Raw genomic sequence first — 12,496 nt, forward strand, 5'->3', positions numbered from 1 at the left:
AGTTAAGTCCCCTTATGGTGTTGACATTCCACATTTGAGGCTGGCTATTTGAGTGTTGGCTGCTCTGCTTCTGATCCAGCTTCCCACCAATGTGCCTTGAAAGGCAGTGGAACATGGTCCCAAGGCTTGAGTCCCTGCCTCTCATATGGGAGTCCCAGACTGAATTTTTCACTCCTGACTTCAGCATGATTTAGACCCAGCTATGGTAGCTGTTTAGGGAATGAGCAAATGGCAAGAAGATCTTTCTGTCTATCACTCCGTCTTTAAAATATATAAGTAAATGCATCTTTAAATGACTCATGGAGAGTTTTTTCATAATCCACATTTCCATAATTTTGTGAAGTACCCACACATAACCTAATGAGTTTAGAACCATAACAATTCTAGAGTCATCAACTGTCTACCTACTCATTATATGTCATAGCTCAGTTTATAACCAGTAGATTGTAGAATTAATTTGTTTTCTTTAAATTTTTTAATAAATTTGGAAAACTAATTTTTATGCACTACAAATAGAATAACATATAATAATGATCAAGTCCTGTCTTGAAAGAAAGGAATTAGAATATTCCTGATCATTTGAAAAGGAATTTTTTAAAATCAGGGTTTTTATTTTTTTAAAGATTTATTTATTTGAAATAGTCACACAGATGGAGGAAGAAATAAGAGTCAGAAAGAGAGGGAATTTTCCATCTATTGCTTCACTCCCCAAATGACTACAACAGCCAGGGCAGGGCCAGACTGAGACTAGGAGTCTGGGGCCTCTTCTGGATCCTCTGAATGGGCGCCAGGGCCTAAACACTTGAGCCATCCTCTGCTGCTTTCCGAGGAGCATTAGCAGGGAGCAAGATCAGACGTGGAGCAGCTGGGTCTGGAACTGTCACCCATATGGGATGCTGGTGTCACAGGCAATGTTGTTTTACTTGTTATGCCACAAGACCAGCCCTCAGGTTATTATACTGTATGAAAGCAAGATGATTTTCTACTTTTACAATTCTATAATTCCTGATTTACACAGTTTATAGGGCTGACATTCTTTTTGGATATGCACAAAAAAGTAACGGAAATTCAGTCTCCAGAAAACTATTTCTTTCTTTATTTATTTGGAAAGGCAGATAAAAAGGGAGAAAAAGACACACAAAGATCATCTGTCTGCTGGTTTACTCCCCAAATGGCCACAATGCCTAGAACTGAGCCAATCCAAAGCCAGGAGCCTGGAGGTTCTTCTAGCTCTCCTACACAGGTACAGGGTACCAAGGCCTTGGGCCGTGTTCTACTGCCTTCCCAGGCCACAAGCAGGGAGCTGGATGGGAAGTGGAGCAGCCAGGACATGAACTGGCATCCATATGGGATCCCAGCAGATACAAGGTGAGGATTTAGCCACTAGACTATTGTGCTGGGTCCCATGGAAAATTTTAAACTTGCTAACTGATTTTTCTTAGAGAAGTAAGTGTTGAATTACATTTAGTTGTGTTTAGCATTTATTGATAAGGTTGTGATCCAATGGAAGGAGTATCTATGGAGAAACACACAAATCCATTGGCAGGAGTCAGTTATGGGAAAACGGATAAAGCGGCTGCCTATGAGTTACCAGTTCATGTCCTGGATGCTTCACTTTTGATCCAGCTCTCTGCTGATATGTCTGAGAAAGCAGCAGAAGATGGTCCAAGTTCTTGAGACCTTAGGACCCATGTGGGAGACCTGGATGAAGCTCCTAACTTTGGTCTGGCCCGGTCCTGGCCACTGAGGCTATCTGGGGGATGAGCCAGTGGACAGAAGATCTTGTTCACTCTCTGTCTCTTTCTTTTTCTTTAATTCTGATTTTCAAATGAACAAATAAATCTTAAACAACAACAACTGGTAGTTCCTCAGTGAAATGTGAGAAATGCAAGAAAGAAGCCCCGTCCTGATGAATCCACAAACATTATCCTATCTGAGGCATACTTTTCTCCAATTCTTTGCTCAAACCAAAATGCTGGTTCAAGAGACTTTTGCCAATCTTTGCCCTCTCGGGCCACTATCATCATTTTCCCTGAGGACTTAAAGCATAATTAAGCCACTGGCACCCAGGAGCCAAACTATGAGACAGAACTGTACATTTGTGAGAGGACTGGTAATCTTTGGTAGCTTGATATGAGCTTTGGAGGGAATATTTATACCACGGAAATGGGCGACATCATTAGCTTCATCTCCCCATGAGCTGGTTTCTCAGCATCACAGTCTCTAGGAGATCCTCCTGAAAACCTGACAGCTTCAAGATGAATGTCCACACCTGGGATTTCTCTCACAGGAATAAACAATGGAAAAACCATTTGAGGCACTGCCCATGTGTTATCATACAGGCAAACAGCAAGCCCCTGGCTGCAAGCCAGCTCTGCTGACATATCCCTGAGAGGTAAGGGAGGAAACTATGCATGTTAAAGAAAGGCATTGCCTTTCTGGGCCAGGAAAGACTTTCAACAGTGTAACAATCTATAGGACAGACTCCTGAATCAAACTGCTATGCATTTTCAAAGTTACTGGCCAAAGCAAACAATGAAGTATGAGTGGATCATGTTTGTTTAAAAGAGAAAATATTGCGCATTCACAGAGAGTTATCTGCAGAGAATGTAGCCTGCAAATGTAAAGATTAAATTTACTAATAGAAAATCAATGAAATTATCTAGTGGCTTCCAAAGCTAAAAATAGGCCTTAATATCCTACTACTGAGATCTTCAAAAATCCAAATCACTGGAATACTGGCTAAAATAATGGGATAATTTAGTTAACTAAGTACATCAAATTACAGCACATTTATGCTTAGGGCTAGAGCTGCTTTTTGAAAGGGAGACTCGGGGAGCAGCACGTGAAGCAGCTTCCTGTGACACTGCATCCCACACAGGCACCGGTTCCAGTGCTGGCTGCTTCATTTTGGAACCAGCTCCCTGCTAACAGCCTGGGGAAAGCAGTGGAAGATGGTGCTCTCTCCCTTTCACTGTTTCTCTCTCTCACACTGTTTCACGTTAATTAATTGTTTTAAGTGATTGGGGGGAGGATGAACAGAAACATAAGTGGTTATCTTTCCATGTATGTATTTCTCTCTCGACTACTTTCTCCCAACTACAAATACGGACGGTGAGCCTGCTGTGTACCAAACATTGTTTGAACTGAAAGGACGGGCAAGTTACAGTCCCATTTTTTTTTTAATAGCACATTGTGAAGGAGATATTACTCAAAGGCCTAAAAGGAGAGCCAGTCATACCTGCAGTATTTACTTTCCAGTTTGTTTGCTGTAATTACAAAGTAATACTTTTGGTTTTTTTAAAGATTTACTTTTATTGGAAAAGCAGATTTACAGAGAAAAGAAGAGACAGAGGGAAAGATCTTCCATCCACTGGTGGACAGCCCAGGATGGGAACCCTGCACCTGCTTGGGAGGCCCAGAAGAAGTTTCTGGCTCTTGGCTTTGGATCAGCTCAGCTCCAGCCATTGTGGCCACTTGGGGAGTGAATCAGTGGACAGAAGATCTTCTCTGTCTCTCCTCTTCTCTGTATATCTGACTTTGAAAAAAATAAATAAATGAGTCTTAAAAAACATTTCTATTACTCCTCCTCCCTCTGTAACACTGCTTTTCAAATAAACACAATTTAGAAAAGCAAAAAAGTAATAAATATGGACTGTAAATAATGAGCTCTATGAGCCACGGTTGAAGTTGTTATAGTTGTTTATAGGTAGTTGGTAAGAGTTGTTTACCACAGGAAGAATATGTCCCTGTCAAGGCCTGTCCAACTCATGCACACATTTCATACACACAGCTCAATAAATTCTCTCGTAAGCTGTTCTCATGAAACACAAACACCAAGAAATGCATGAAACAAAAACAACATTTCAAATCAACAATGGCTTCAAAATTCACGACCTTGGAATGGCTTTACAGCCCATAACCCCAGAAGACTAAACTGTAGCTGAGACATAAAAGTAGTGATCAAGTGTGCCACTAAGTGGTTTATCTAAATACTTGCTACCACGCCGTGGAATCTGGGGATAGAAGGGGTTGTCCTTATGTGGGAGGCAGCTGTCCAGGCTTTCCCGCTGACCTGACGGAGTGGCTCCTGCCCACAGGGAACCACACAAGATAGGAACGTGCAGGCCATCTGCGCTGAGTGACTGTGGCTGACTCAAAGCTACTGCAGCGCATGGCAGGTTTTTTACTTTTCAGGAGGCAAAAATTAAGTCAATTTGGCCACTAGGTGGCGATCAGGTTACTCTGCCACTGATAAGAGATGCTGTTGGAGCCAGCAAAAGTGAGAAGGGTACCAAGAACCTCTTTCCTCAGTATTTCCATTAAAGGCATTTTCCAAGCTCCAAAACCAGGAGCAGATCTACACAGAATAAAGGGCCTACAAATAAGGAATACCTTGAAAAAACAGAACAAGAAGGAAACTATAAAGAGAAGTATTTGCCTGTTATTGTCTTAGAATGATTCCAATTTAGACTTAGTTGTGGCAGCTATCCATAAAGAGTAAATAATAATGAGATTGTTTATACAAGAACAATTAATAATGCTACTTTGTGATTTCAACTGTGAGCAAGAATTGGAGAAACATGGAAAAATTCATGCTCACTCTTTGTGGCTCATTATATGTATGAATCAGAAGTATGAATTTTCAGTAGTAAGTACAACGGATCAAGGAATCTTGGAGACAGAAGGAGAATGCAAGACAACACCTACTGTAATCTTCCAAAGGAAACTATCATTTGATTCTGAATTCTATCACCAAAAGTCTTTTTCTATTGTAGCTGAATTTTGAAATGGAGACCCAAAGTTATACTCTTCCTGGACCAGGTCTGGTTGAAGGAAGTTAATACTGCACCATACAGTATATCTGAATGCATTTTTTTGAATGGTCAGTATAACTGTTCATTTCTAATTTAATAAGCTTATATTCATTGAAAAATGCTGACATTCTAGATCAATCAAGGGGATAATGTATGACTATTTAAGAGAGGAATCCATTTGTTATCAGTTATCTGCAGTTATATGCATGAGCACAAACACATTGGCAACTGTATACTGATCACTTGGCTAGGAGCTAGGATTTCAAAGATTCACAATATATTCCAAAATGCCCCTGGGAAGAGACGAGCTACCTGGTTAATATACAATTAGGGTCAATCCTTGTAGCCATTAAGAGCTACTATTAAAATCATGAGTAGAAATCCCTTTTAAAGATCGATTGAGAAAAAAAAAATTAGGCCAGAAATCTTGGTCATAGGAAATATAAAACTGTTGATTTCTGTGACATATGAGAAACTGAAATAACATACAAGAAATTTACTATCAGGGAATAATAAAAGTAGGGGAAAAGAGAATTAATTCAGAGAGAAGAAATTAATATTTAGATTATTAAAAGAAATACAAACAAGTAACTAGCAAATACTGCATGTTTATTGATGGCCTGTCTGTTGTCATAACAGATCCACTGCACTTACTGACATGTTTAGTTTAGAGCAATACCTTTGCTTCAACTTATTTAAATTAATATATTTACGCCCCGCAGTACGATATGAGGTGGCCTGCTTACTGTAGTTGAGATTTTTAAAATGCTCCCAAAAGCATTTAAGGATCTAAAATAAGTATGTTATTCACTCACTTGTATATTTTTTATGGAAAAATCACAAAAACAATCCCTCAAAATAGCAGTCATTAATGCAGTATTGATGGAATGGTCTGTGGACATTTGTCTTGCTAATTGGCTCTCTGCACAGCGCACAGCTGGCAGCAACCTACCTTTCTTCTGGAGAACCGTGAAATGCAAACATGAGCATTCTGCTCGGAAGAGGAAAATAAACAAACAACTAAACTGCAAAAGAATCTTTTCCATTCCATGCTTTAGTGTGTCTGCAGCTACAGCCTCCCTTATTCTCTAAGATAAGGTGCTGACCAAGTCGTTTCTGGAATTTGGGGGTTTCCTTTCACTTTGCGGGGTGTTCTCCTATTTCCAGCACGGAAATTTCCAGCATGGAAAGATTTTTCTATTTCTGACTCTAAAAAGAATTTAAGCTAGTTAGGTTGCTGTTCTGATTGTAGCATTTGTAGCTCAATTACTAGTTGGGAGCGAACCCCCAAGAAGGAATGTCAATGTAAGTGGTACCTGTATATGCCTGTCACCTTCTTGTCCAATCATGTTTCTCCATTCCATGAGGGAGCGCTGTAGACGTTCAAGTCCAGTTTCCCAAAGTCTGACATGCCCTCCCATGTCAACAGTGACAACGCCGCTTCTGTCCCACTCAGCCAAGAGGGCATCTGTGTCCGAAATGGTAGACAGCCAGGAGGTATATGGTGAAAGAGACTCTGATCTGATAAAGGAATCCAAAACGAGGAACAAAAATCAAGTGGAATGATTGACACTTTACAGGTGCAACATTCTTTCCTGAAGAAAAGTATGGTTACAGCCCTCCTCCTCCTGTGCATCTCACAACATGGGAAGATTATGAGGACATTGTCACGAGCAAAAGTGAGACATCCTGGTGTATACAAACACGGGGTAGCACAATAAGGAAAATAAAAGAGAGGCAGATTTAAACAATCATTTCTAACAATTTATTTTATCTATTTCCATCTACTGATTGACTCCCAAAATGGTCACAAGGGCCAAGGTGGGGTCAGATCAAAGCCAGGAATCAGGGGCTTCTTCCAGGTCTGCCATATAGGGGCCTCAGGACCTTAAGCCACCATGACCCAGCATTGATTCCAACACAGATTTTTTTTATTACAGTATGTAACTTATTAGTAGTCCAGGCAATAAAATTAGTTTCAGTTAATTTAGGCTCACTGTTAGCTATAATTTGTAATGCACTGAACATTTCTATCCCTCTCCAGTCACATGCTAGAACTGTAACTCCCACTGTGCTGGTATTAAGCAGTGGAACCTCTGAGAGGTAATTAGGTTTCAATAGGACAAGAGGGTACAGCTCCCATGGTGGATTAGAATATTTACTGGAAGAGATCAGAGGCCTCGTGCATCCTCCACCTTCCCTTACGCTAGAATAAAGCAAGAAGGCAGCCTCCGCAACAGAGCTCTCATTAGCAAATTGATTGGCTGGGATCATGATCTTGACTTTCCTAGACTCTAGACACTGAGGAAGACATGCTTGTCATTTAAAGCACTCATTCTATTCTACTATTCTGTTACAGTAGCTGACTCAGAAATCGAATTCAAAGTACATTAAAAAGATAAGACACCAAGGCTGGCACCTTGGCCTAGTGAGTAAAGTTGCCACCTCCAAGTGCCAGCATCCCATATGGGTGACAGTCTGAGTGCCGGCTGCTCCACTTTCAATCCAGCTTCCTGTCTGTGGCCTGGGAAAGCAGTGGAGGATGGCGCAAAGCTTTGGGACCCTGCACCCCTATGTGCAAGAACCGGAAGAGGCTCCTGGCTGCAGGCTTTGGATTGGCCCACCTCTAGCGATTGTGGCCATTTGGGGAGTGAACCAGAAGAGGGAAGATATCTCTTTCTTCCTCAGCCTCTCCCTCTCTCGCTCTCTCCTGATACGTGTCTTTCAAATAAATAAATAAATAATCTTTTTTTTTTTTTTTAAAGAGAGAAAGATCCTCTGTCTGCTGGTTCATTCCTCAAATGCTGCCAAGACCAGGGCTGAAATGATCTGAAGCCAGGAGCCAGGAGCCAGGAGCTTCTTCTAGTCTCCCATGTGGTACAGAGTCTCAAGGCTTTGGGCCGTCCTCGACTGATTTCCCAGGCCACAAGCAAGGAACTGGATGGGAAACGGAGCAGCTGGGACATGAACTGCAGCCTATATGGGATCCTGGAGCTTACAAGGCAAGGACTTAGTCATTAGGCCATTGTACCGGGCCCATAAATAAATCAATCTTAAAAAAAAAGGGACACAAACAGATCTATCTTCAAGGAACAAAATTTCATGATCATTTAGGGATTCTTTATGTTTTTCTATATATAGGGGCCCTAGGTGATGTTGGCTTGTGGCTGTGAGGAAGAAAGAAATCCTATTTCCCATAGCCATGTGTAGTCGCATGTTCATTGCTTGAGAGTCTCAACCTAGTGCTAAAACTGATGTCTTGTCCATACATTTCAACTACATCCTTATTTGACGTTTTGCCTTGCTGAGTCAGAAAGTCACATGAATCTATAACATGGAATTTATATAGTTCTTGAATTATATCTTTCACATACTGTTGACAATATGAGGAAGAGAACAGTAAGATGAGACCATGTATTTCAAAACTACTTTAGAGGCCTCCTGAAGGGTAAACTTCAAATCAGAAAGGGCTTATGTCATAGTACTCCCTCATAAAACAGTCTCTTTTTAAAAAAATTTAATAGTTACAGATGGGGAAGTAAAGAGCTATTTAAGAAAAAATGGAATTTATCCATGTGAAACTATGGTTGAATTTCTGATAAGAAAACTGAAACTGTATGGTTCTAGGAGCACTGTATCTATTGGTTTCTGTATCTACTGGTTGTCCCTATAAACTCTCCATCAGGAAAAAAAATTCAATTTAAAGAGGCAATTTCTTAAATTTTGAAACTACATTTTTAAAAAGTTACTGAAGAAATTGCTATTTACACTTATAGGTGCACCTCAAGTCTAGAATTGCATTTATTTTTTTCTAATGCACATTCCCCTTATACATAACTGCAGAGTTTTACAGAATACCATTACAGTGGAGTCTAGATTTCTATACAGCACTCGTGAGAGCTAAATAGTATAGATCTATAAATGCAGACAGCATTTGTAGTCCAGGCAATAGGTGAGGGGAAATGGCAGTGTATTTATTTGGCTCCTGCAGTTACATGCAAGTTTATTATATTTTATAGTATTTGCTGTTAGTTACCAAATGGAAAATTCCTGACATGTAACAGAATGCTAAATTTAAGCAACTGGCAGAAAAACTGAAGCCCAGACGGGTTGTTCCCTTGGAATATGCAAAGAAATATATATGCCAAAAATAGCAACAGATAATCTCAAGAGAGACTCAGGATGCAGTGAAACAGACTCCACACCAGTGGGGCCTGAAATGCGGCAAACGGAGATGTGCTGTGAGTATAAAGCACACACTGGACTTCGCAGCCTTAAAGGGAAAAGGCAACATAGACTAACTACAAACTTCATTTAGAATGCATGTCAAAATGACAACACTGTGGATACACTGGGGTAAATTATATTGTTAAAATTAATTTCACCTGCTCCTTCCACCTTTTTAATGTGGCCACTGGGAACTATAAAATTACATATGTGGCTTGTGTTACATTTGCACTGGACAGGGCAGGTCTTAAGAGGTGAATTGTGGAGACCTACTGGCATGTGGCCAGCCACCCACCTGATCCGGCACATGTTCTTCCACATCAGGGACAGCACGTGGGCCACACAGAGTTAAAAGAGAACACTGGGCTTAGTGAGGGAGGAGTAAAGAGAAATAGTGGGTGAAATTGTCAAGCATATTCTCTGTTTCCATTACTTGAACAGTGTATTTTAATGTATGTAGTAAAGATTGAACAAAGAATTTCCTCAAATGACTAAATGCCACATATCCTTAAACTAACACATTAAGATGATTCCAAGAAGTCATACCTCCATATGTTGGCACAAATAAATCATTTCTTTGAATTTTATTTTTTTTGTACTTTATGAATATGATTAATAGTTCCTAAGAAATTAAGCTGTTTTTCTGAGTGTTTTCATACTGTCATGCTGAGGGTGGAGGGGAAGCATGTAGCTGAGTGAGGCTTTGGGTAACTGACAGGTTTCCATGTCCTTGGCCTTTCACTGACCCTGGAAGACTCTCCAGGCTCCTTTGAGATTTCAGGCAAGGCCCTCCTCACTGTGTTGCAAGGGCTCACTCCCATGTGAAGGAGCAGATGGGAAGCGGGGATACGATCTTAGTCTAGATCCCAGTAGAAAGGGGGAAAGAGGCTCTGGCCACAATGGGCAAAGAAAGGAAAAAGGAAAAACTCAGCCCAAGTAGATCAAGGCAAACATTAGATCATACTCAAGAGAGGCAGACAAGACCTGAAAGTATCCAGAAAGGGATGCGCCCCAAGAGAGGGGACACCTGTGCTCTCCAGGGTACAGACCGAGCACTATTGTTTTTGCTTTTGTGTCCTAAAGCTAGCTTCCACTGTGGTGAGAATAAAACAGGGCATGGTAATGAGCTCCATCCTACATCCTTGGAAGCCTTTGGCTACTGTTCAACGGTCATGTCTGGAGATGTACAGTAACATATTTAAAAACAGTATTAAATAAATGCTACTTAAATTCCCCTGACATTTTGAACATGTTTACTTCAGAACACTATGATATAAAGCTAATAACTGTAAAATTTCTGCAATACTAAGAATGCTATTTCAGGACACAGAAAAAACTATCATTAGAACAGATCAAACAAAAGAAAATGCAGGGTTGAAAGTTGCTAGACTAATACCTATATAACATTTTTCCAAAATGAATATAAAAATGTCTGAGAAGCATGAGGAAGAATGGCAAGATATAAACCAACTGTAATGGGGGGGGGGAGGGGAAGAGCCTGCTATTTAAGAAAGCAAAAAGCACACATTTGTTCAGAGTGCTTATTAAGAATTCATTCACTTTTTATAATACACCCAACCAAGAACAAAGGTGAAATGGATTACCTGGGAATGGGGATATATCGAAGCTTCTTTGATTGAAGATCAGTGACTTCTATATAACCAGCTGTTTGTGGAGGGGTAACATCTGCACATAAGTCATGAAATGATCCACATATTAAGTTGCTGCATGATACCAAAATGCAACCACAAGAATGCTTGAATGCTGCTCAGAGAGTAATAAAGTTATCCGCAGCTTAGGCTTGAACTGAGACCCACTTCACGAGGTACAGGGTAAGCCTGGTCCTCATGACCAGACTCTGCCAAAGAGAAGCATGACCACCTGTGATCATCTCCCGTCAGAAATAACCCAGCTTCTCTCCATTGTCTTTCTTTTTTCCACGACATTTTCATGGCACAGGAATTCTCCCCTACTATCCCTGCCCCAACAGTTTTCCCCCATATTATTACAATAGTATAGTCCTTCAACAATAGCCACAAATCCAACACTTTGTAATTTAAGTGTATCATGGCACTATAAGCATAAGACAATGGTACAAGGCCCAGTATCTTATTGTTGAGATATATTTCAGAGTTTCCTTCTTTCCATTATCTTTGATAGATTCCCAAGATAGGCCAATATTTCAAGACCTGTAATCTAGTTGAAAACACTTCATCATGTGACTTCCATTTTTCCTTCCTAGGTTGTCATAATCGTGCTTGGCAATAAGTAGTGTCATGTGGCAGTCAGCACTCACTATGTAATTGACCATGAAGACCTGGTAGGGAGACATGGGTATCATACTTCCTAGGAGGAATCTATTAGTGAAGTTGCTTGTCTCTCTGAAGCCTGTGTTCCGCATTTGTAAAATGGGAATACCAGTGGCACTCGAACATCTAACCATTACTTTGAGGAGTGGGTGGAATTACAAATCCAAAATATTTAACTAGTAGCCACTCAGCTTATTGTATTTATCGTTCATAGGGCCCTGCAGGATGAGAGAAGTAAGGTGTGCTAGGGCAGTGCCGTGAGGACCCTGGATCACAGGGAATATGAAAAGTCGGGGGAAGGAGGTTGACAGAGGAGGGAACCAGAGCATCCGGCTTCATTCTGGCATTGATTTGCTAGCAAATTTCACTGACTTCCCGCGCACAGCACTGAATACAACTGTGGCCCTCTAAGTCAGCAGCTGCCATTGCTGTGTGTGAGCTGCTCTCCTCGGTCTCCACAGAGTGCTCCCAGCACTGACAATGGGTCCTGTTGGCGGGACCGGAAGCCGAGGCGACTGAGCAGCCATGGCCTTCAAACTCAGGTCTTCTGCAACTCTACACAACTCCTATCTGAGTCATGTCTTGGGAAAATCTGACAAAATTTTGTATCTTAAGTGTCTCTGTGAAAAGAGATTTTCTCTACACGTAGCTTGTATGCCACTCTATCTTCTTTTATTCCAGCTTTTGCTTAGAATGAGATCTGAAGGATATCCACACTTAACTTATTAAATGCATTTACAAGGAAATAAGAAACATAGGCATTTTTAATTTCATGTTTGTAGTAGGAATTTTCCAGTTTATCTGCAAAACTTGACACATCTTTTTTCTATTTAGAAAATGTGTTCAAACTTATCTGGCACCAGACATCTACAAAGTGCTGGAGACAGAGAAAGCAAAGAGAGGCGGACCTTGCCTTTGAGAAGTCCTTGGCAGAAAGCGAAAAGTTTCTTCATTCTTTCTTTAAAGCATTTTGAAATCGCCATGAACCTTTGGGAGTCATAGTCCTGGGGCCAGGTATGAGCTGCTGAGTTAGGCAAGGGGTGAGTACCAGGGCACCAAGGACCCAGGAGAAAGGAGGGTAATGTCCAGAAACAGGACGGTATTAGGAATAATGCAATCTGATCAGGCAAATGGATTGGCTGT

The 12,496-nt window shown here is 40.8% G+C and overlaps 1 protein-coding gene across 1 annotated transcript in view; it reads right to left on the reverse strand.

Moving 5' to 3' along the window:
* VWA8 (von Willebrand factor A domain containing 8) overlaps window positions 1-12,496 on the reverse strand; it is a 355,373-nt gene that overhangs the window by 88,035 nt on the left and 254,842 nt on the right. Inside the window, exons 36-37 of the mRNA XM_058670689.1 lie at window positions 10,649-10,730; window positions 6,134-6,338 (exon numbers count right to left, since the gene is read on the reverse strand). Coding sequence (XP_058526672.1) covers window positions 6,134-6,338; window positions 10,649-10,730 — 287 coding nt within the window. The remainder of the gene's footprint in view (window positions 1-6,133; window positions 6,339-10,648; window positions 10,731-12,496) is intronic.

This window comes from Ochotona princeps, chromosome 12, assembly GCF_030435755.1.
Source record: "Ochotona princeps isolate mOchPri1 chromosome 12, mOchPri1.hap1, whole genome shotgun sequence".
In the NCBI taxonomy this organism is placed as follows: domain Eukaryota; kingdom Metazoa; phylum Chordata; class Mammalia; order Lagomorpha; family Ochotonidae; genus Ochotona; species Ochotona princeps.